This window comes from Lepidochelys olivacea (genome assembly GCF_965140295.1).
Source record: "Lepidochelys olivacea isolate rLepOli2 genome assembly, chromosome: 8".
NCBI classification, from domain to species: domain Eukaryota; kingdom Metazoa; phylum Chordata; order Testudines; family Cheloniidae; genus Lepidochelys; species Lepidochelys olivacea.
Window position 1 is genome coordinate 95,287,961 of NC_140418.1, and position 25,361 is coordinate 95,313,321.

General features: G+C 40.9%; 1 protein-coding gene across 2 annotated transcripts in view; it reads left to right on the forward strand.

Annotated features, from left to right (window-relative positions):
• The window catches only part of USP24 (ubiquitin specific peptidase 24), a 108,575-nt gene that overhangs the window by 7,134 nt on the left and 76,080 nt on the right, over positions 1 to 25,361 (forward strand). For both annotated transcript variants that reach the window (XM_084637586.1, XM_084637587.1), the window contains exons 2-8: positions 14,421 to 14,586; positions 15,682 to 15,749; positions 18,044 to 18,187; positions 19,053 to 19,175; positions 20,948 to 20,983; positions 21,588 to 21,653; positions 24,326 to 24,391. In XM_084637586.1, the coding sequence (XP_084493712.1) occupies positions 14,421 to 14,586; positions 15,682 to 15,749; positions 18,044 to 18,187; positions 19,053 to 19,175; positions 20,948 to 20,983; positions 21,588 to 21,653; positions 24,326 to 24,391 (669 nt within the window). The remainder of the gene's footprint in view (positions 1 to 14,420; positions 14,587 to 15,681; positions 15,750 to 18,043; positions 18,188 to 19,052; positions 19,176 to 20,947; positions 20,984 to 21,587; positions 21,654 to 24,325; positions 24,392 to 25,361) is intronic.

Sequence of the window (25,361 nt, forward strand, 5' to 3'; positions counted from 1 at the left end):
AATGTGTAATTCTCTGTCAGGAGATTGACTTCTGTAGAAGGAAAGGAAGAAAGCAAGAAAACTCAAGAAGTCTGCTTGCCATACAGACTTCCTTAAATTTGAGCATTTACTGAGCCACATAGGAAAAATTCTTCTCCCCTTATGGCCCAGTATTGAGTATATTATGATAAAGCCTCTCCAGTGAAAAATCCTGTCATACTTAAAAGCAGAAGTGCAATATCTTTTTCAGCTTGATTGGCTTTTGTTGAATGTGCAGGATCCTACTCAACCAGCTTCCTTTTATTCCTACTAACATTGCAAAGTGAAATGTGTAGTAAAATTTTAAATTGTTTTATAGTGATGTCTTGCCTGGGAGGGAAAGGCTCAAAATGGAGCAGACCCACCAGTGTGCAGAGACCAGATGCAGGGATTCTGTAGCGAGGAGCAGCAAGGGTTTTGGTAGGCAAGCCAGCAGAATGCTGGAAGCATGACCAGAGAGTCCACAAATTCTGTGAGATCCAATAAGAAACCATGACTGATATTAAACTCCCGGAATGTAGGAGCAACCATGCATGTTATAATGGTTGTAGTGTCTCTTTGGATATTCTCTTACTCTGTTAAATGGTTTCTAACCATCATTACTGTGATCTTCTTGTTAAAGTGTGACTAATAGATTGTATGCCTTCTAGCTGTCCCTGACTCACTTTAAATATGTCCTCTCTTCGTCAATTTGTGATGTATGAGTTTTGGTTCCACTTTATACCATATTGCACAAGGATACCTTTGTACTATAGACTCATCCAAGATTGTTTTCAAAGGTAGTTTTATGTTCTAGGTAGAATTCCATCATTCTGCCAACATTCTTCCCACGTTCTACCTCATAGAAAAGAGGCTTTGTAAGGGAAATGGCCAGTAACCTTTGTGAACAATGTGACAGCAGCAATTTTTCACTAGCTATACTGTACGCATCTCAAAACTGTGTTGCAATAATGAGGCGAGAGAGTAGTTTTTGTGTTTAACGGTAATGTGACTCAGGAAGTGTGGATTCTCTTCCTGGCTCTGCCACAGATTTACCATGTGGCTTTGGATATAGTTCTCTGTGCTTTTGGATTCCTTCTGTAAAATGAGAATAACGATACTTGTCCACCACATAAGTGTACAGTGAACATTAAGGCTTTTAAAGTGCTTTGACATCATTGCATAGAGGGAGCTGTATGTTTGCAAAGAATAATTCTTTTGTCATGTGTGATAAATCTTAGTCTTTAACTAAACAAATGTGTTAAATTTAACCCCATGATCTTGCTGTAAATTTCAGACAGTCCTGTTTATTGCACATAGTGATTTTGAATTATACAACATGAAGATCTTTGCATGTAATTCTGGAAGTTTTTACAATGTGTTTTACATAAGAATTGGCCTTGTAAAATAATTAAGTAATCAAATAAAGCTTTGTGGTGGATGCTGTCATTAAATTCCTGTCTAGCTGCTGTGTGGCTATCAAGTGGCATTAGAATTTTAACACGCTTCCAGTTCTCTGCACTTGCATTTCTAAAGACTACTGAGTAAGCTAGAGTACGTTTCTTGGTTTTGCCTATTTAAATTTTTCAGCACTTTTTTTTAAGTAACTTGACATATCTTTCACTGTTTACAAATCTTGATGGGCCAAGAGTAGAGACAGATACCAAGAAACTACTTGAAGAGGGTAGTACTGGATGAGAATTAGACTGAGTTGCTAATGCTAAATTCTAGCTTTGTATTCAGAGGACTTGCAAATCACTTGGCATGTAATCTGCAGTGTATTGAAGTAGTTGTCACATAAAAATTAATGCTTTTAAATTACTAGATTGACTCAGGACACATGTTATAGAGGTGATGTTTGTAGTCCATGCAGATGAGAGGTCGGCTTCTCAGCTGGGCAGGAAGTCTCTTTGATATAACATTCTCTAGCTGCATTTTCTGGTCATCTTCCCAGTCTAAAGCACTATTCTGTGGCAGATGTTTAATAAGGAAGTGAAATACTGAAGGAAAATGGGGATAAAAACAAATTGCCAGTGTTAGAAGTTAATTCCAGCAGATGATTAGGAATGTTTTTGGATTAGCAAACAGTAGCTCTTTGTAAGAAGAGGGCTGGGAGGGTAAGGGAAGTGCTTATTTATTTGTAACCCTTATTTTCAGAAGCACTTGGGTATGTTAAATTTGCAAGAGGAATAGTTTTCAATATGTAAGTTTCTGCCACACTCTAAGCCAAATTCAGAGGAGTCTGGGGTAGTCTGAATTTACCTTGCTTCTTCAGTTCCTCCACTTGCCTTATTTACACTAATGTAGACTCCCTTTCTACTTGCACATGCTTCACTAATGTGAAGTTCACACCTCCTTGCTCATTGTCTCTGTATGTGGCCTGTGGAGTTTAGGGAGCCTAGCATGGTGTAGTTCGCAGTCTGTAGGGGTAGAGGAAAGGAGTTTTGTGGGGGGGGAAAAGAGCAGCTAATAACTTAAATTTACATTTATCATAGCTCCTTGCTGTGTAAGTTTCGTCATTAGACTCCTTTTACACTCCTACATTAGTAGGTGGGAGTAAGTAGGACTAAATATCTGAGTTAAGCTCCATGTATGGAGGCTTAGAACTGACGTGATATATTATTGTTCTCTTCATGGCAAGCAGGATTAGGCACTTGCTGATTTTCATAAGCAAGATGGCCTAATGGCTAGTGCTACATACTGAGATTTAAGAGAAATGTCAGTTTTGTTATCCTTACTAATTTATTGTGATCACCCTAATTTAATACCTCATTTAGAATCCTGAAAATCTTTCCCTACTGACTTATTTTGTCACTGGGCAAACATTTTTATATCTCTAGTGATCTTGCAGCACTGTAATGTCAATACCTAGTGTCCTGGCAGCAGCAAATAACACTACCGATGATTTTTTTTTTTTTTTTTTTGATTCTGGAAATCTGTCATTCATTAAGGCACAATATTTAATTCCTACTAAAGATAGTTTTTTGGCGTTCTGGCAAGCAGTATGTTTGTGTGTGATCGCTCCAAAATGTTTTATAATTATTTACTCCTCAGGATCGGTGCAATGACTAGACTATAGAATTGCATCTATGAATGTGGAATACACCTGTACACAATTCTGTTTAAAATATTTCTTGTCATAGTATTTAAAACATTTTCACCTTCAGATACGTTTTTACATGTACATGGCATATACACAGCCACAGAAGAAGCTTACAGTATCAGTGACATTCCTTGTAATGGCTTTATTTTCCCCTTTCCTAGACTAATGCTAGTTACCTAACTTTAAAAATGAGGCCAAACAATGTTTGCAATAGGTGCCATTGTACCTCCTGATCTCTCATGGTTTCCAGGACACATGATGGTTACGCTAAAGCAATGGTTCTCAACCTGTTTACCATTGTGGGCTGCGTATGCAGCTCTCTGTGTTGTTTGGGCCGTATCCACACAATATATATACTACCTTTATGGCCCTGAGGATGTCACAGGGGCTGCAGCTATATGCTGATTGGGCTGCAGGTTGAGAACCACTATACTAAAGGGATCAATATTGCCCTTCCTTAAGCCACATATCTCCCAGGAAATCAAATATGTGCAAAACATAGGCTTAGGATCCCATTGTCTTTTTTTCAGCTATAGTCCTACTAATATTTGTGCACTGTGCTGGACTCTGAACATCTAGTCAGTTGGGCTGGGGAACACTGAATGGTAACGTCACACCATTACCCTAGAAACCAGGAATTGCAGTTCCCACCAGTACTCTTATAAAATTTTAATTAAATAAGTTTAATTTCTAGACTGGCTTTGGGCTAAGAGGATTTCCTCTTGGAAGTGTGTATAGCATTCCTGTATCCAGTCTTATACAGTACACTGGCTTTGTTTATGTAGCTTGCAGTTTTGAATGAAAAATAGGAAATCGAAGATGATGACTTTATTGGGCCTAATTTTTAATAGTTATTAGGGATTGTAACAAGATTAAAAAGAACAGGAGTACTTGTAGTCGCTAAGGTGCCACAAGTACTCCTGTTCTTTTTGCGAATACAGACTAACTCGGCTGCTACTCTGAAAGAAGATTAAGCCCACTGATAGACCCTTGGTAACAGTCTGAAGCAGTGGTGAGCTGGAGCCGGTTCGAACGGACCAGTTAAATTTTGAAGCCGGTTTAGAACTGGTTGTTAAAGGGGTGGGCAAACTCCTGCCCACGGGCCACATCCAGCCCACAGGACCGTCCTGTCTGGCCTGCCTGAGGTCTCAGCTGGGGAGGCTCCCCTGAGAATCCCTTTTTAATTTTTACTCACCCAGCAGTGTTCCGGGTCTTCGGCACTTCAGCAGCGGGCCCTTCAGTCACTCCGGGTCTTTGGCGGCACAACCCAGAGCAACTGAAGGGCCTGCTACCGAAGTGCCGCTGAAGACCCAGAGCGACTGAAGGAACTGGTTCTTCAGCTTTTGGCAGCTCATCACTGGTCTGAAGTAGCCTCAGAGCTTGTATCTTGCTCTGTGTGTGTACGCTGACTTAGAGGCTTGATGGGAGCATATTTAAATTCACCTGTAAAAAGGATCCCAGTTAGCTTCAGCTAGATGGAGCTAGCCCTAAGACTTGTGAACTGAAAAGCAATCCTCATATACAAGTGCTACTAAATGTTAATTGCTTCCCATACCTATGCTGCAAGCTACACTTACATTTGTGTGTAATAGCACAAATTTGAGCTAAAGGAGTTGACTTTCTGTAGAAATTAGGTAAATCATCCAAATGCTTAAGCAGTCTAGGACTTTTTTGGTATCACTTTGGTAGCAGAACAGCAATAAAGTATAACCTTCCTGACTTTGCTAATCAGCTAAAACTTCATAATTTTCACACATGAAGCAGTCTCCCTCCTTTACAAAGATGTAATAGCAAAGTGCTGTAGTGGCTTCTTGTCTTGCTAGAACTTAAGTGCTCTGCATATACATGGTTAGAATAATTATCTAAATATAATGAAGTATTATCAACAATTTAAGCTAGATTGCACTCTCAAAATAAATGAACACTATATTTATAGTACATTTTGGCATGTACTATACTTACTAACTGGTAAAATTCTTGTAAATCACAATGGGTCTCTGTCGCTAACTTGCACTAATGAAGTTCTGCAAAGTTTAGTTTTGGTTCTCTTAAGATTAGAAATGGATGCCAAGTTTGCTGTGAGCAGTATGTATTAGATGAATTTAGGGTAATGTTGGGAGTCGAAAATCTTTGGTTCTGTTCCCAGATCTTCCACTTGTAGGACTTTGAGGAAATCACTTAACCACTGTGCTTATGTCCACCAGTTTACAAAATGAATAGAAGACAAACATTACATCTCACTTTATAAGGTAGACAGTGTTTTGAGATATTTGGTTGAAATTACTGTGTAACATGCAAAGAAGTGACTCTGGGTGGTTGATTTAAAAAAAAAAAAATTCAGCTTTCAGCACCTGCCATAATAGATCCTAGACACAGAGACTAAAAGGTGGATTTGTAAAGCTTTTTTTAAAAATTGAGGTTCCCAGACAGACTGCAGAACATACGTGCTGTCTTAAATCTGAAAATTCCTCTGGATAGCTAACTAGAAGAGGAACAGGAACTGGAACTGTCGTGTCGATTTCAGGATTCATTTCTGTCTCCTAGGTTGACAGACATCAAACATTACAGATCAGGGAGCAGAGATAAATGCTCCCTGTTTTTATGAGTATCTGATGTAGTGTTTTTACACTGCCTTTCATCTCAGCATCTTGAAGCATTTTGCAAATACCCATGAATCGTGCCTCAACACACTGAGGTAGCGAAGTACCATTATTGCTATTTTATATCTGAGGAAACTGAAGCACCAGGAAGCTGTGACTTAGCCATTGTCACTGAGCCATGCCTATGGAAGAGCTGGAAACAGGTTCCATATGTCTTGGCTCCTCATCCTGTGCTTCTTAAGCACTAGGACGTATTCCAAATGTGTTACTTACTGATCTTAAAATGTGAGTTGTGTTTACATATAGGGACAGATTGAAATCCCTGGGGAAGTCTCTGAAACAACAAATTGAGGCACTTAGATCTGTTTTCTTGGCCGTGAGACATTCCCTTCATATTGTAAAAACCACAGATTTATTAGCGGGGACTAGTGAGACTTTTAGGTTGACCGCTAGTATTCATCCCAGGTCCTCAAAGGTTCTGGTCCCCCATTGCTTATTGAAAGAAATATGATTCCATATCTGTTTCTATTTTATGAACTTCATTAAAAGTCTTAAAGTAAAACTAAAATTAAGAAAACATCACCAGAGTTAAGTTGCTATTAATACTAAATTACACTAAGAATAAAATGCTTTGACTGTTAAATCAGAATTAAATTAACAAATCAAATCTTAAATTAATTTTAGTATTGGATAAGTATTGGATAAGTGTTAAATTATCCATTTAATACCAAAAATATTTAATACTTTTAAATTCTGAGAGGGAGTTGAGGAAGGTGGCTGTCTGATTATAAATCATAACTAGAGAATTTTGCCAAAGTCAATTAAATCTACAATTGGGTCTCAGTAAATAGTGTAATACTGAAACATGCATGCATAGTGCATTTCTGCAGGATATCTGGCTCTCACATCTGCTATTAAACCCTAATTTTCAAGAGCACTACACTAATGCTTTTTTTTAAAAGTTGAATAATAAACCATTTGAATTAGTATCCAAGGATGATATTAACAAGAAGCAGCCATGCATTTCTAGGGGAGTTACTACCCATTTCAGGTGTGTTGTAAGATACAAAATTGAGTCCTTGGTAGTATAAACTACTTGAAAAGGCAATAATATTCCAGAAATGAAGGGTCTGAAATTTTACTATTATGAGGTAGAAGCTGACTTTGCCTTGTAAGCCATTTCTGTGTTTGCTAAAGGCCGACAACATAGGCTTGACATCACTTGTAAAGCTGCTTTTGTATCTTGAACACTATATAATTACTATTTAGTTGTTTGATATCTTTTTGGGGCAGGGTTTTAGCAGAAGAAAAACTCAGCTATATTTTCTCCAATCAAAGGAATATGACAAGGGATGCTTTCCCTTTCCCAAAATGATGGCTTAAGTTATTAAGTCAACTTTCTAACCACCCAACATCACCGTTTCCTCATGTAAATGGCATTCCTTTCACTATACTGTTAGTGAAGGTATGTGGCTGACCCCCTCAGAAATACAGCAGATTGTTGGGGGAATTTGTATTTAACATCTCCTCTCTCATTTCCTCAGTGGTACTGACTTAAGTGATCACCTTCTGTTGTATGGTTTTTAATCTCTGTGGGGAAGGCAGCATAAAAGGTCAGTACTGCTGAAAGATAATAGTGACACACACAATGGACATCCTTTAGTCCTGAAGTCCTTTAACATGTTCAACGTGGGTAGTAGCAGTTGAGTATCCATGCCAATTTAAGAATAAGGACTGGTCTACACCTGAAACTTTGGTCGACCTAGCTAAATCGCTGAATTTTTCACACCCCTGAGTGACATAGGTCAGCTGACCTAAGTTCCAATATAGACACTTCTAGATCGACAGAAGACTTTTTCCATTGACCCAGCTACCACCTCTTGGGAGAGTGGATTTACTACAGCGACAGAAAAACCCCTTTCATCGCTGTAGCAAGCGTCTGCAGTTCTGCTGCTGTAGTGTAGCTATGTTGCTGTAGCGTTCGTAGTGTAGACATACTGTTAGCCTCTCCTAAAACTGCCAACAAGATGCAAACTGATGCCAGCAGTGGATTTATTTTTTTAAAGAACACTGATGCTTATCCACTAAGAAATGGACTGAGTCCACAACTCACTTCACGTAAACCAGTCACTAAAAGGTCATTTTCAGTCAATACAAGCCTGGGTAGGAGTCAGATCGATGACCTAGGTTCTGCACCGATGTGCCACTGACACCTCTTTGAGTTATTTTTCTTTTTTACTGGACTAATAACTATCCTATCTTGTACTAGAAAAAGATGACTCATTTTAATAAATGTACAGTCTTTTTTTCTGGTCTACATGAAATGAGTTGTGGTTTCAGTCCATTTCCTGGTGGATAGGTGGCTGTGGTAGCACCCTGTTAGCAGTGTTTGAAGAGGCCAAGTCTTAAACTGGTGTGGAGGTTCAGCCGTACTACTTACATTGTATGTTTTAGAGCAGTGACTCTCAACCTTTCCAGACCACTGTACCCCTTGCAGGAGTCTGATTTATCTTGCGTACCCCAAGTTTTACCTTACTTAAAAACTACTTGCTTACAAAATCAGATATAAAAATACAAAAGTGACACAGCACACTATTACTGGACAAATTACTTACTTTCTCATTTTTACCATATCACCTTGGTCAATCAGTCCTTCAGCCCTCATATAGATTGTGCCAATCACAACACGCCTTCCATTCTTCTCATATCCTGGCCTTCCTTTTTCATGTGCGGCCATGTATTTTCACAATATAATCTTCCCATCTCTTTGGAGGTCGTGTGAGTGGGCATTTCAGTTCCCAGGGGTACCACTCGGTGACAGCTGCAGTCCATCGATAGTCAGTGAGCCTTGCTATATGCCCGGCCCATTGCATTTTACTATGCATGCTCTCAAAAACAACATCCTGCACTCTACTCTGCTGTCTGATTGCTTCACTGGGGACTCAGTCGCTGTTGGAAATTCCCAGAATTCTTCTTTCCATCGCCCTCTCCGTGACAGTCAGTTGCTGTTCCTCTCTTTCGTCAGCTCCCATGTTTTGCTGCCATACAACATTGCTGGCAGTACTGTTGAGCTGAAGAGGCTGGCGCATGTTGCCTTGTTGGTTTTTCTGCTTGCTTTCTTCACGAGAGCTCGCTTTCCTGATCGTGGCACGTGTTAATTTCTTGGCCAAAATAGCCATATTGCTCAACTTCTACTTGTTCTCCTGTGATTTTTATTTGGGCTTTTGGCAAGGTATCAGACCACATAAATTTCGTTTTGGAACTGTTAATTTTCAGTCCGACTTGGCTGCTTTTTGTGTTGAGTTCTAGCAGCATTTTCTATAGTTTGGTAGTATTTTCTGCGATCACACAATATCGTCCATGAATCTGAGATGGTTTAAGTGCTCTCCATTGATGTTGATTCCACCCCTCTAAATCATCTGCCTCATTACCATTTTGAGGCAGGCTGTTAAGAGTTTCTGTGAAACGGTGTCTCCTTATTTCACACCTTCCTTAACTGGGATGCAAAGGGGAATATCAAATAAAGTTATATTTGTAGTGCAGTCAGAATTTGCTTCCTTTAATGGTTTGATGTAGTTTGTGTCGATGCCCTGCTCTGCAAGAGCTGTCAACGCTGCATTGATTGCTGTCAAACGCTTTTCATAGTCGACGAAGGCAGTACATAAAGGGAATTTGTATTCCCTTGAGTGTTCCAATAGCTGTTTTATAGTGAAAATATAGTCCATTGTGCTGAAATTCCTTCGAAAGCCTGCTGCTCTCTCGGCTGCTGCTCATCCAGACTCTGTGAGAGTCTGTTTGTTGTTACTTTGGTGAACAGCTTGTAGACATGTGAGAGTAGGCATATTGGACGATAGTTCTTTAGATCTTCATGATCGCCCTTCCTGTACAGCAGAATGGTGTTGGACTCCTTCCAGCTAGATGGTATCTTCTGCATGTCCAAGTAATGGCTAAACCTCTGAGCAAGGGTTTCCCAGAGGTCTTGGCTTCCAGCTCTTATAATTTCAATTGTCAGTCCATCTTTATCTGGGGCTTTTCCTTCCTTCATTTGGTGAACTACATGTCAAACTTTGCTGACAAGGACTGGGAGTACGTGCTCATTGGTTGGTTGAAGTGTTGGTACTGGGACATTTATCTGAGAGGCGAACAGTTTGGTGTAGAAATCTTTGCAGACTGCTTTCATCGCTGTTCTGTCAGTTACTGGTTTTCCCTCCCTGTTCTTCAGTACCATTATTGTATCATATAATTATAAAATAAATCAATTGGAATATAAATATTGTACTTACATTTCAGTGTATAGTACAGGGATGGCCAAACCTACTAACCCTCTGAGCTGTGCATGACAATCTTGAGACGTTTGAGAGCACCTCCAGTCCCAAATCCCCTCCTCCCCCCGCCCCACTGCCAGAGGTGATGCATGGGGGGAGGCACGTGGGGTCATATCTCCCCCACCCCCTCCGGATTTTTGCCAGGATTTGCTGGCTCTGCTCGGTCACATGATGCTGCCGGGCCCCCTCCCTGCCAGGCAGCTGCTGGAGCCAGCAAGCTGGGAGCTGTGGCCATGGGGAGAGACAGTGGCAAACAGCTGGGAGCTGCAGGGAGAGCTCCTGTTTTTACTGCTGCCTCTCCCTGTGGAGCTAAAGCAGTGCCTCTCCACACGGAGCTAACACCTGGAAGTTGCAGGGAGGAGCTGCTGTGGGAAGGCGAGGGGCATGCCTGGGTGTGTGTGACTTAAGCTGTTGCGGGGGGCTTTAAATTGTGCCCCCCACTATCAGTAGGCACCAGTTGTCTCGCGCAGAAGCTCCTAGACCCACCACCCTGCCACAGGGAAGAAGCCTGAGCTTCTGGTAGGCAGAGAATGGGGGGAGGCGTCGGGGGCTCCGTGAACCACACTTTAACTGTAAAAGAACTGCATGCGACTCATGAGCCACAGTTAGGCGACCCTGGTATAGCATAGAGAGAGGTATAAACAGGTCGTTGTCCGTATGGAATTTTAGTTTGTACTGACTTTGCTGGTGCTTTTTATGTACAGACGCTCCCCAACTTAACGCAATTGTTCGGTTCCGGAAAGCCTTGCGTAACTCTAACTTTGCATAAGTCAGAAACGTATACTTGAACGTTATGCCAAAAAAGAAACCAACCCCAAAACCCTCCTATTTCTAGCTTACAGAACTTTTTCCATAAGTGTGAATTTGTGTAAATCGGGTCTTGCGTAACCCAGGGAGTGTCTGTAGTTTGTTGTAAAACTAGACTGATATCTAGATAAGTTGGTGACCCCCGGAAGACCTCTGTGTACCCCTAGGAGTACATGTACCCCTAGTTTAGAACTACTGTTCTAGAGCACTTGTGTTGTCAGTTTTGTCTCCAATATCTTTCAGCATAATAAATTCATTAAGGGTATGTCTACTCTGGAGCTAGAAGGTGTAATCTCTGGCTTGAGTAGACGTATTCATGCTGCATCTGATGAACTAGCACACTAAAAGAGCAGTGTAGCTGCCATGGGATGGGCTAGCTTCCCCGAGTACATTCTTAAGATCTCAAATGGGATTGTGTTCAGGGCGATTAACCCATCCCACCACTTGTGCCAATGCAGCTGCGTTTCTGTTTTAAGCACACTAGTTCTATTAGAGCTAGCATGGGTATGTCTGCTTGGACTGAAAATTACACCTTCCAGCTCCGTACATACCCTTAGACTTTCAAAATCCTCTTACCTCCCCCCACCCAAATAATAATTTCAGATATAAATTACATAGGAATGTATTTAACACATCAGATCAGGCTGTTTCAACAGCAGTGGCCAACACCTGATGCTTCAAACGAAATACAAAATCCTATAGTTGCTTGCCAACTACATAGTGTTTTTCACAAAGTTGGATGTGGGGGAAACTGCTTCCTGTCTGCTGACAAGCTTATGCCCTGAAGCTTTGGACTTAATTACTCTTTTTGGGCTGTGCAGCTGCAAATATTAATGGTCATGGTATCCAGCCTTGTTCTGTTTTACTTCAGCAACTGTATCCCAGTAACACCTGTAATAGTGAATTCCACGGGTCAGTTATATACAGTCTGAGTTTATTTCTAAACTTACTGCTCTTGAATTACTGTTCTAGTTAGGTTAGAATTTTTTAAAATAAACTGGACAAAACCTCCATATAGGATGCAGTGAGAACTAGGAGCTCCATTATTTGCTCAAATAGACTAAATTCTTTACCACTTTCTCATGGATTCTGTTTTCTTTTAATTTTCTTTCTTTTGTTCATTTCACTTCCCTGACACTGGTGTGGGGGGTTTTTTGGTTTTGTTTTTTTTTACACTTGAATATGCTTTGTCCTTGTCCTTCCTCCCCACATTACTCCTAAGGGAATTCTGGCCCCCAAAAATAAAAAATTCTGCACACAATATTTTAAAATTCTGCAAATTTTATTATATAATAAACAAATATGGAGGCTCCAGCATTGCAGTGGGGAGCACCCTGCAGCCCTTGCCCTGGGAAAGGGACTCAGCGGTGAAACTGCACCCACCCCTGACAAAGTACAAGGGCTGGACCTGCCCCAGAAGCACCCTGGGGCCCAGTTGTGGGCAGGCAGGCTCAGCCCAGCAGAATCCAAGTGTAGAGGGATTTCATGTGGGGAGAGCCTGGTGTGGGACAAGAGGGCTCTGTGTGGGGTAATCTGGGTGTGGCAGCTCATTGTGGGGATCTGGATGCACCGGGACTCATTTGGGGCTTTCTGGGTGCAGGGGCAGTGGAGCTCTGCAGGGGGGGTCCAGGTGAGGGTGGTTGGGACTAGGCAGGAAGGGTCTGGGTGTGTCATGATGGGGCTTGGTGGGGGTTTATATCTGTGGGGGTCTGGGTACTGGGACTGTGGGGGGGCTCATTGAGGTGGTTCAAGTGCAGGGGGAGGGCTCATTTGGTGGGGTTCAAAGTGCCTGCTTATTGGGGGGAGCCCCAGCTTCTGCTACCGAGGGGGTGCCAAGTGCTGGGCTCCCGCTTCCCCTATCCACTTCTCATCCTCCTTCCCACCGTCTCCTGCCCTCACTCCCACATCCCTGCCCTATCCCACCCCACTTCCTTCCCTACTGCCTCTTCCCCTATCCTATTCCCCTGCCCCACTGCAGGCACTTATTCTTGTACAGAAGACAGGATGGCTCCTAACACACAGAAAGGGAGGACCCATGAGGCAGCGTCCGAGCAGCACTCTCCTTCAGCTGGGCAGCTCTGTGCTCTAAGAAATGGGAGGGGCAGTAGCATGTGACCCTGAGTGCCCCCCATGCCTAGCCTTTGTTTGGGAGGGCAGTACCCCTCCAAACTAAGCCCGTGGGCATCCCCAGGTCCCCCACCCCCTACGTGGCTTCCCTTTACTTCCGTATCATTTTCTGTGGGGAAGCAAAGAAATCTGCGGGGAGACATGAATTCTCTGCATGTGCAGTGGCACAGAATTCCCCCAGGAGCATCACGTGGCTTTTCTCCTGAGTGCGGTCCTGTTGCTGCTACTACATTTTTGTTTTCACTTATTTCCAACTGGTGCAGGACCTGAGCCAAATTCTGCCTCCTGTTTTCGTGTCAGAGGGAAAATTCCTCTGTGAATCCCACTACCCCACCCCACACTGGGTGATCAGCATTTGAAACAGAAGAAATGGTAGCTTGTTTCCCAGGCCCTTATTTTATCTGGCATCACTGCTTTACCTCACGTGGCACTTCACAAAGAATGTTGGGCTAATTTTGTGTGTTCTCTCTGTGTGCAGGAATAATTGCAATTCAGTGGCAATTAAAAAGAAATGGGTAACGTTGATCTGAGCAGATTGCTGCTTGTCCTGTGTGGGAGGGGGATGGGAAAATACAGCACTGCTTTTTTTAATGACTCATTTTGACTGTAAAAAGGGCAGAGTTGTGATTGAGATTTGGGTTTTTTGATAAATCACTACTTTATGTACAGCATATTAGAAATATTTTAGTCTGTCCTTAAAATGAGGGAATGATCGTGTTATGCAGCTGAATTACCTCAAATGATACAATATCTGGCCTAGTCAGATGTTTCACAGTGAATATTTAGTAGAGAATAACTGAGATGAAATTGCAGAATTCTGAAGTGAATAGGGTACTTCACACTGTAAGCATGAGACATTTATTACCTTTAGTATGTAATATGTTCTGTGATAGTGTTTAAGAGTACAGAATATTTGGTATTTAATTACTAGAAATCAAATTATAAAAATACTAGGGGTGTTTGTTAGATATTATTTAAATACAGTATTGCTAACCCCAGGTGTTCAAGAATCATGAGGCAGGCCCCCCAAAATTGAGAGTGGCTTAAAAGCTTAAAGCTTAGAAACCAAGCTTATTTTTAATTTGTCTTCTAGTTTTTGAACCTTTAGGGTTCATGTTTTCCAGCTTTCCTTCACAACCAGGGCAGTTTTTTATTCAGCTAAGATTCTTCTGTCGCAAGACTCCAGGAATATTAATATCACAAGACTTAAGTTTAAATTATTAGTTGGCAAGCCTGGAAATAAGACATGTAAACACACACATGTATAGAGGAAAGTACAGTCCCTGTATCAATGGGTATTCAATTGAAACGTCAAATTCTGCCCTCAAATATACTTGCAACTCCATTTGAAATCAGTGGGAGTTGTACATGCTAATTTTGTCTTAAAGGAGTTGATGAGCTAAATAATCACGAGCAGCAGCTAAAAATCCCTTCTTCATTTGTATCTCTTTTCATTCACAGAAAAATGATGAAAATGGGAACTGCTCTGGAGAAGGTATTGAGTTTCCTACAACCAATTTGTACGAACTGGAGAGCAGAGTCTTAACAGATCACTGGTCCATACCATATAAGCGAGAAGAGTCTCTGGGCAAGTGCCTAATTGCATCTACCTACCTAGCAAGACTTGGTAAGTTCTGTTTTTGACTTGTTTTTTAATGAGTCCAGTGTGTATTTAGGAAGAGTACTTATGAATTCTGTGTAAAGGTGTATACAGAGGATACGCTCTAGAAAACTGCAATTTTTATACTTACTAACTAGTGCCATACAAAAATATTGCTAGAACAGTTAACAGTCTGCTGTTGTGAGCTCATACTGGTTTTGCAAAGAGGGTTTCAATTTTGTCTTGCTCATGTGTGCTTGATTGTGGAATAGAATAGGCATGCAGTTCTTTCTATGTTTTAAAGATTGTAAATATTTTTGTATGTAAAATGGTTTCATTTTAAAAATTACTGTCAATAAAGAGCTGTATTAATTTACTTGGGCATTTTATTATTATATTAATGATGTTTGGGTCCAAGCTCACTCCATATTAAGCTGTAGAGTGGGTTATTTGACCAGGCTGTCCTAGTGGAAATACTCTCTATTGCCATATCATAGACTTGGGTTGATTCCTCTCTGGTCAGGGGCTGAGGGTCAAATTGTCAGGGGCTGAGGGTGCTGTGGAGGCAACACGTTCAACTCCTGAAGTTGAAGGTATACATGAACTTGCTTTTCAGTATGCCCTCTGGCGAGCTAAAAGGAGGTTATGCTATGTTGTTGCATTGGTGGAAGACAATACAGTGCGTAAAAAAAAAAAAAAATTAGCTGAGTGTACTGTAGGCTGTATGTGAGTTTGTTATGGTGGATGAGCAGCAGCAGAATGATTTGTGCAAGTATCAAAACATAAACTGTGTCGTTGAAAGGAAAAACACCTACAGAGGTGAGGTTCTGTTAATGCCATGTAGTTGTACCAGATGGAATGTTTGGAAACTAAACTGCTTCTAATTTCTAAAAGGCTGGAAATCTAGTTTCTTTGACCTCCAGTCCCTTTTGGTGAAAGATGTAGAGCACAAGTAATGTAATCCCAATAGGATGCTTATTGCTTTGTGTTGCAAACACGTTATTTGTTGAGCTCATCTTCTGTGACCTCAGTAGCAAGGCTTTGAGATCTAGAGCTCAAGAGCCTGTAGGAAACCAGCCAGAGGTAATCCTAAATTATATACCCTCTATCCTTTCTGAAAAGGTCTTTCTGATTCTGATGAGAATTGCAAAAGATTCATGGACAGATGTATGCCTGAAGCATTTAAAAAGGTAAGGGGGAGGAAAGTGCACAAATCCAACTTTTGTGTTTGGGAGTCCATTTCATGAAATGTTCTGTTCCATTCTGATGTGTCTCTGATATTATGGTGACTGGGGTCATATAAATTTTTCAGTAAAATTGAACGCTTATGCCCCAATCCTGCATCTGTGCTGAGCTCCATTTAAATCAATGGGGTCTTTCATATGGATGCGTCCCTGCATCCGTAGTCAGTTGCAGGATCACGGCCTTAACTGGTATATGTTGATACAGTGTTTTTGAAGGTCTAAAGTTCCATAAATATTAGGATGTATTATTGTTTAGTACTAATGATCAGTCTTCCTCCCTCATTCTTCCATTGCAATCGTTCTGTCCCCCAGGTCTGAAAAATTGGAGTAATCGATTCCTCTCCTCTCTCCATTACCCTACACAGTTAGACCCCTAACTCCTGCCACTTCTGCCTTTTACAGCCTAGCCAAAATTTGTCCCTTCCTTTCTGTGCTTACCACCAAAACTCTCTTCCATGCTTGGTTTTCCTGCCTGGCCTACTGTGAACTCCTACGCTTTGGAGTTCTCAATATCATCTTGCTTTCCTCCTTCCTATTCCATATGCTGTGACCTAACTTTGTTCCTTGCCCATCACTCTGACTATATCATGCTATCCCACTTAAAATTACCTTTACTGGCTTCATGTCCCCTTCCACATCAGTCTCAAACTTTGTCCTTCCTTTCAAAGCTATGAACAAACTCTGTCCTGCTTCTGTCTCAACACTGGTTGCATGACACTTTCTTATTTGGACCCTGTTTTCCACTAATTCTTCCTCCAGACCACTCTCTTCCCTACCCCAATAATAATCTCCATGGCTTATCCTAAGCAGCCCCTACACTTGGAATGGTCTTGCTTACCTTGTATGCTTTGCAGCTTCTATCCCCCTCTCAAATCCTTCCTTACAAGCCATCTTTTTCTACAGTCCTTCCAAACCATGATTTTCTGAGCCTCTTTTAATATAGTAATTTAAAAATATCAAATCCAGATACTGACATGTACCATACCATATGAGCAACTCCATTACCCTGTTTCTGTGTATTTCCCTCTCCATGCCATTGCCCCTTCGTCCGGTGCATTCTCTTTCTTGTCATGATCATGTCATATAAGCATGATGGTGCACAGACTACCTTATCCTGCTACATAATGTGCCATGCGCATCTATGGTCCTATATTCCAATGGTAAACAAGGGATAGACCTTTGAAACTAACTGGTGTTTTAGGAGTTAAGAATAATGGTCTTGTATATGATTTTCTAAATGTACATCAGTTATTAAGCCCTACAATTTCCAGGAAAAATTATATTTCAGGTAGAAGGATTTAAAGAAAATAACATCATGTTCCAATTGGCTTGAGAGTAATGTCTGTGCTTTTTAACCACTGAGTGCTTTGTACCTACTTAGTTTTCATCCTGTATAGTTGGGGTGTGGGTGGGGAGGAGGAGAGATGGAAAGAGGGTAGCTGAAAGATTCTGTTTGCGGAGTTAGTCTTCCGCTGGGTTACATTTACTCTAAAATACCCATAAGCCATTTATGAAGCTTAATGCACTGCAGTTTCTGAAAATCTTAAAAAATAAATTAAATAGTCTTTGGGTTCTGTGAGGTTATAAAGCTTAGTAATTTGAATGCAAGCCCAGCAAACGCAGCGGGTAATGTTTACCTAATTGCTGTTTCTACCTTTTAAAAACCTAATGTAGTTCTGTTATCAGTTTGGCCTAACATGGCGATTTAATGCTGCCTCCCAATCCATTAAAAATGTTCTTTAAACATACACCTCTTCAGTAATGACATTTTCTCTCGATTTCTAAGGAAAATTATATTAGAGAGGTGATATAGCAAACCATGACTGCAAGCAAAGTAATGTGGCCATGTGACAAGCTTATTGCAAGAATTAAAAATGGATTATCTAACATCCTACAAACATGTCAACAGAGTTACTCAAGCATTTAGGAATAAAAACATTAAAGTGAATGGCTCTCTTCCATACAAAACTTTTCTGAGTTAAATAGTAATTTCCAGGAGAAACCGTCAGTGTATTTTGATGATTACCTCTTAGTGTTTGCTATATCCTGTTTCTAATTAGGAAGTTTTAAAATGGTGGAATTATAACTATCACTGTTGCTTTTCCTCCCTTTCTGCTGTATAAAGATATCATAAATAATATTTATATTAGAGTACTACTAGCAAATACTGTTACGGAAAAGTGTTACTCTGAAAATAATGATCAGTGCCAGAGATTGATGCATCTTTCTCATTTTGGTAGCTGCTGACATCAAGTGCTGTTCATAAATGGGGTACTGAAATCCATGAGGGAATCTACAACATGTTGATGCTGCTAGTAGATCTGGTCGCAGAGAGAGTGAAACAAGACCCAATTCCTGTTGGTCTTCTGGGTGTGCTTACAATGGTACTGTATTATATCCTGCAATCTCTTGTAATGGTAATATTTTACATCCATGGAGACATTTGACTCACTTGGAGGGAGGATAGAAGTTATAGAAGGAATTAATACTCATTAGTTTTATTAATGTCCTTAAAACATGAAAGTCTCTAGAAATGCGTTCTTAAACATCACAGATGATTTGTTTACAATCTTCAGGAAAGCTCTTGTGACCTCTAATATTTCTGCTGCTACTGTTTACCATTTAAAGCATAAACTCAAACTGTGGCCAAAATATTAAAAAGTAAGTAATGATTTTTTGCATGTCTCAGGTTTTGTGTGTCGAACTTGAGAGATCTGACCGGGCCTGATTTTTCAGATTGAGCGGTCAATGCTTTCTGAAAATCAGCCCTCTTTAAGGTATTTCATGTGTAGCATTCAAATCATTGGTCACTTTTTACAATCTTCCCTTGTATTACTGCTCTAAAGAGGCTACCTTGCCAAAAGAATGACCATAGCCCTGGGAGGTGGGAACTCCTGTCTTCTGATCCCTGCTCTGACACTATTGTGGCCATGTGCAAATCACTTTAACCCCCTTTCAGTCTGTCCTCCCTCTCTGTAGAAGAAAATCAATAAGGGGATATCTGCCTCACAGGATTGTTGGAGATTGTTTGTACTGTGTTCTGAAGTTGTAATACTGTATACGTTAAGTACTAAGTATCATTAACCTGAATTATCCATGCTAAACTGTTAATTTATATTTCACTTGGAAAAATTAGCCATGCTCAAGAACTGTGTTCAACTACTGAAGTCAAATATTAACAAGATCAGTCTTCGAGACTCACAAATAAGCCATGTTGTGACTGGTTTTTTAATGTATTTTTTTTTCAAGGCTTTTAACCCTGACAATGAATACCATTTCAAGAATCGAATGAAGGTATGCCAGAGAAACTGGGCAGAAGTCTTTGGAGAAGGAAATCTGTATGCTGTCTCACCCATATCTACTTTCCAAAAGGTGATCATACATATTTTTGTCTGTTTTATAGAACAGAAATGCTTTATACCTAGAGTATAAAAGGCTTATCCAATATCTGTAAATGCTTATCCAAAATAAGCTGAAGTAAATCTTTAAAAAATATTGAGTGGCTTTTGAATACCAAATGTGGTGGTTCTTCAGAAGAGCATTCCCTTTTCATGATTGCGAGAATGTTCTACCAGAGGGACTGGATCTGGGGATTGGTGCCCATTCCTCTCTAAATCTGTCATCATTACTACTAGTCCAGTAATAAACAAAAGACCATCTAACACAGTGGTCATCAAGTGGTAGATCGCGATCGACTTGTCGATCCTGGCGCCTTTGACAGTCTATCACAATCTTCAGCGCTAAAAATCTGGTGGCGCAGCGGGGCTAAGGCAGACTCTCTGCCTGCCTTGGCCCACGGCTCTCCCGGAAGTAGTCTGCACGCTCCTGTGGTCTGGGGGGGCAGGGGTCTCCACGTGCTGTTCCTGCCTGCAAGCACCGTCCCCACAGCTCCCATTAGCTGGGAATGGGGAACTGCAGCCAATGGGAGTTGCGGGGGTGGTGCCTGCAGGGGAGAGGCAGTGTGCGGAGCTACGCGCATGCCATCTCCCCCCCAGCGGCATGCTGGCCACTTCTGGGAATGGCATGGGTTGAGGCAGGCAGGGAGCCTGCCTTAGCCCCACTGCACCACCTCCCGGGAGCTGCCCAAGGTAAGTGGTGCCCAGTGGGAGCCCGCACCTGAGCCCCATTGTGGAGCCAGCACCCTGTAACCCCTCCTGCTCCCCAACCCCCTGCCCCAACCTGGAACCGAAGTCTGTCCCAGAGCTTGCACTCCTCACCCTCTCCTGCACCCTAACCCCCTGCCCCAGGCTCAGCCTGGAGGGCCCCCCACACGCTCCAAACCCCTTGGCCCCAGCCCAGAGCCTGCACCCTCTGCCCCAGTCCAGTGAAAGTGAGTGAGGGTGGGGGAGAGCAAGCGATGGGGTGAGCGGGGTGGGGCCTTTTGGAAGGGGCGGGGTAGATCCTGGGTTGCACTTAAATTCAAAAAGTGATCTTGTGCAAATAAAGGTTGGAGACCACTGATTTAACATCTCTAGCTTTTGCTATATAAAATGACCTAGTTGCTCTTGTCCAGATCCTAATATACCAGTGTCCACCTCACAAAACTGCCCTCTTAATTAACCCTCTTGTTAGCAGTCTCAGCAAACAGTTCAAAACTGATCAAGTCTACATGCTCATTCAGTCTCTCGCACCTAAAGGTGGTCCCTTCAGGTCAGGGTGGTGGCACTCCGGTAGAGATGCAGTTTGAGGCTTGCAATGCCATTGTGGGTGCTGTATCTGTTGTGTGGATGAAAATTGTTTCAGTCTCTGGTTATCACTCTGTTGCTAAAAAGAAAGCACGGAGCTTGTGAAAACAAAAAGAAACTGCCAAAATTCAGGGAAGGTTCTTCCGTCATATTCCACACTACTGATAAGTTATAATTATGGCTGTGTGTCAGTCAGCAGCCACATAGCTTAATGTTGCCGCAACCCATTGTTGGTGATGACAGGCATTGTCCAAAAAAGGATGATGGTAATAACAACTCAAAGCTCCAGCTGCACTCAGTAAAGGAGGTAGCATAAACACACAAATATATTCTTTGAAGTAGTAGCACATACATAAAGCTAATTAACCCAAAATGCTAAATACAGCACACAATAAAAAAAGCTGACTTTCACATATTGTTTTAAAATATGTTGCCAATTAACTTTTTTTAATTATCTAGGAACCTCATGGGTGGCTGGTGGATCTGGTAAACAGGGTAGGTAAAGCTAAACTGAAAAGAACTGTTGACAGTATCTGGTGTCTGTCACTTGAATTCATTACTCTTAAAAGTGATGCTTCATATTTGTTCGCATAGAGGATGACAACTGTAGAGCAATGAGTTTTATACTTTAACCCTGCCCAGCATAGATGGTAAGGTCCTTGCCAAGGCAATCATGCTGGGTTGCCTCCCTCTTCCTTTCCCACCTTTGCACTACTGATTTGTACCCTTCAGCTGAGGAAGGCCAAAGGTCACCTCTGGGGCTGCCATGCCATTCCACAAACAGCTGCTAGGGAATGCTAGAGAGATGCATCCTGCATGCTGTCTCTCAGCTTGTCATCCTATGTGGATCTTCTATGTTGTGTTCCCCAGTGAGCCATCAAATAGACATGAAAGCACAAGTCTTATGTTAAACTTAAAATCCCACTGTGGAAGATCCTTGTTGACAGCTCAAGCATCTCGTCTTGAATTCTTATTTCAGAGATGATCATTGGAGAACCAAGCTTTATACGCTCCAAGTTAAAGCTTGGAATATTTGCTTTAATCACATATTTAAAATGCAGACAGTTGTAATTCATTGACTTGATACTGCTTTTTGCAGTTTGCAGAGTTGGGTGGATTTTCAGCAATTCAGTCTAAACTCCATTCAGAAGATATTGAACTTGGGGTAAGTTAATCTTCTGTTGATGTCGTTCTTTATATGTTGTTGTTTTATAGCAAGCGATACTGGTAATTTGATACATAGAACGCTTTCTTCAGTACTGAAGAAGTACTCCAAAAAGAATGCTGGGAGAATTCTTTGGTATGGGATGGTTGGAGGTCAGGGAACTATATATTTGAGATGAGACTTAGAGTTGGTCTCTACAGAGAGTTGACACCTGGCAAGCTGGGATGTAAATCTACACATTACATTTGCATCCTAACTAGCCACATGTACCGTGTTACCATGCTCTAAAAGTTCTGCAATGCATTATGGTCTACTGCTGCTTGAAAGAAAAACAAAGTCTTGACCACTTGTTACTAAACATCCCATGAATCTACCCAGAAGAGAGCAGTTATTAGCATTGGTGTCCTGAATTAATTTCAGTTTGGGTTCAGCATCCCAGTTTTAAGTGAGGGTAAACTGTTATATAGTTTTAGCATTCATCACTGAAGTAGCTGCATTTCAGTTGCAGGGAAGGTGATTCCCATGTGTAAATTATTTTTAAAATATCTTTGGTTTATATATTTCGTCTGTCTATCTTATCAATGGAAGAAAGCATAAAATCATCACTCGTGAAGTTTGCAGATGGCCCAGTCATTGGGAGAATGGTAAATAATGAAGAGGGCAGGTCACTAAAACAGAGCAATCTGGATCACTTGGTAAACTGGATGCAAGCAAATAATATCATTTTAATATGGCTGAATGCAGGCCATACTTACACAATGGGGAACAATATCCTGGGAAGAAGTGCCTCTGTAAAGGACTTGGGAGTCATGGTGGAGGATCAGCTGAACATGAGCCCCCAGTGCTATACTATGGCCAAAAGGGCTAACGTGATCCTTGAATGTGTGAACAGGGAAATCTCAAGTTGGAGTAGAGACGTTATTTGTCACTGGTGCAAGTGCTGCTGGAATTCTGTGTCCAGTTTTGATATCCACAATTCAAGAAGGATGTTAAAAAATTAGAGAGGGTTGAGAGAAGAGCCATGAGAATGGTTAAGGATTAGAAAATGTGCCTTATAACGATAAACTCAAGATGCCGAATCTAGTTAGCTTAACAAAAAGAAAGTTAAGGATTGACTTGATTACAGTCTATAAGTACTTACATGAGGAACAAATATTTAATAATTGTCTCTCCAGACTAGCAGACAAAAGTATAACATGATCCCTTCGCTGAAAGTTGAAGCTAGACCAATTCAGGCTGGAAATAAGGTGTAAATTTTCAACAGTGAGATTAATCATTGGAACAATTTACCAAGGGTTATGGAAGAGTCTCCATCACTGGCATTTTTTAAATCAAATTTATATCTTTTTCTAAAAGAGATTCTCTAGGAATTACTTTGGGAAAGTTCTATGACCTGTGTTACAGAGGAGGTCAGACTCTATGATCACAGTGGGCCTTTCTGGCCTTGGAATCTCGGCACTAAATAACTCTAAATATGTTAACTACTGCATCAAAATTTGACACATTTTATGACTACATAAACTATACGAGGTCTTAGGTTCATAGAGCCTAATGGTGTTTGGTGTTGAAAGTAATCTAGAAGACTCGGATATAACAGATTTCAAATCTAAATCCATGTCTGAGAACCAGAATACTGAGAGGAAGCACATTTTTTCAAATTTTAATTGTCTGTAAAGTAATAACTTGTTCATCACCTGCAGTTGAGCTACAAATTTGGAAAATTCTATTTCCTTTTAGTGGGTTGATTTCTTCTTCCTCCCTCTTCTCCTCCCTCTGCCTCCCACACACACTTATTAAGGAGAGGCAAGTAGTTTATATGTAAATATGAGAGAAGGGGAGTTTATCTCATTAAATTTAGACATTGTTATAGATTCTCTCCTCTTAACTTACTAGTAACTCCTTTCTTAAGAAAGTGATTTTTGACTAGGGACACTTAACTTACAGGCTGTTGGTTGTAGTGAGACACTCACTATTAGGTAAGTCATTGCCTCTTCTCAGGAGGAAATTGGTCTTGGTATGTCATAATGGCAAGTGAATTTCCTTCACTCTACTTGAAAATTGATAAAATTTGGAAACCTTGGATCTCAAGATTTTTTTCATTCCATATCTGAAGGAAAGTCCTTGTGTGACTGATCTGCATGAGGAACATTCTTCAGCATTGGGTCCTACACAGAAATGTTGAAGCCATCTGGCAGATAGTGATAGGATTCATGAAGAAGGTGAATGTTGGATTTGGGAGAAGAAATTCTCTTTTGTGGCTTTCCACCAGAGAACATGCATTTGTACTCTACAGTGCTGCATAGTGAACCATCAAAGCATTTATTGGCTCTTGCATTGGACCAAAACAGACCATGAACAGACTATAATAACAGAACCATAAAATGACCAAAACCACTGAAAGTTGAGATGGTCCTTTTGTGTTTGCAAGCAACAGATGCAATACTTAATGCATCCCATTATTTTAAGTCTGTTTCTTGAACTGCGTGTTGTCAATCATAACTAGTCAGGACGTCCCTTCAGTGCTGAAACAAAATTGTAAGCAATGGGAGGATAATTGGGATGTATGATAACATGTTGCTTGTAAACCTTCACCTATGTTTTAAAGAATTTAATCATCAGTCTTGAAAGGGATTACTGTGTCTGTGCCTAAATATCTACTATCTTTCTTCCAGGCAGTCTCTGCATTAGTTCAGCCATTGGGGGTGTGTGCAGAGTATCTCAACTCTTCTGTAGTGCAGGTAAAACACCATTTTTATGAGTTAATTTCAGAAAGTAGAAAAACAAACTTTGAAACACACAGCTATATTGCTCCCTTGAGTTTTGTATTTATTTTTCTGTGTTAAAATGGATCTCTTAAAAAATGGCATCCAGAAGGCAACACTACTGGTACTTAAGTTTGGCATGAGAATCGGAAAATTAATATGGAAAACTGAATTAGTTTATCACCGACTTAGTATCAAAGTGGTGGTTAATTTTGAAACACTCTTAAACATGTCTGGTTTAGGGTGCGGGGTACTTGTTTTGCATAGGCTAATAATATTGGTTGAGTGACACATTTTGTGCTGTAAGATGTGCAAATACCAATTTTTAGATGCATTCACAAGTGAAGGTGGGGAAATAAGTTGCCTTTCACAACACATGGCTAATAGCCACCAGGTTTAGATATGTCAATTTTTGAAAACTTTATTGAAGAAGATTTCAACATACTTTCTTCATAAACAAGGGCTGAAGGAAAGTTGCATGCATTAGAGAAATGTCTGCATATTACAGTGGTGGGGAGCTACCCAGAACAAGGAGACCATATGTGCCATTTGTTACCCAAGAGAGTAGAAATGCTATTTTTAATTACAACTATGTAGTCACGGGATGAGATTTTCAAAGTCAGTTGAAAATCTCAACCTAATTTTTTGGTTTATACAGAGTAGAAGGGTTTCTCACCGTGTGAATATTCATTTGCTGAGGATGGTAATCCTGAATCTCCTGATCTTCATCAGTGTGAATCAGAAGCAACTCCTTTGCAGTCAGTTGAACTATCCCAGGGTAAAACAGGTGTGACAAGAATCTGCCCCAATGAGTACCTCTTGCTTTAGACTGCTAGCTTTGTGACTGAGATCGAGTGTGGGTATGTGAGCATCAGTTGGAAAATACGTCGCTAGAGAGAAATGTCTCTGATCCACATACCTTTGCTAAATTGTGGCAGATATTGCA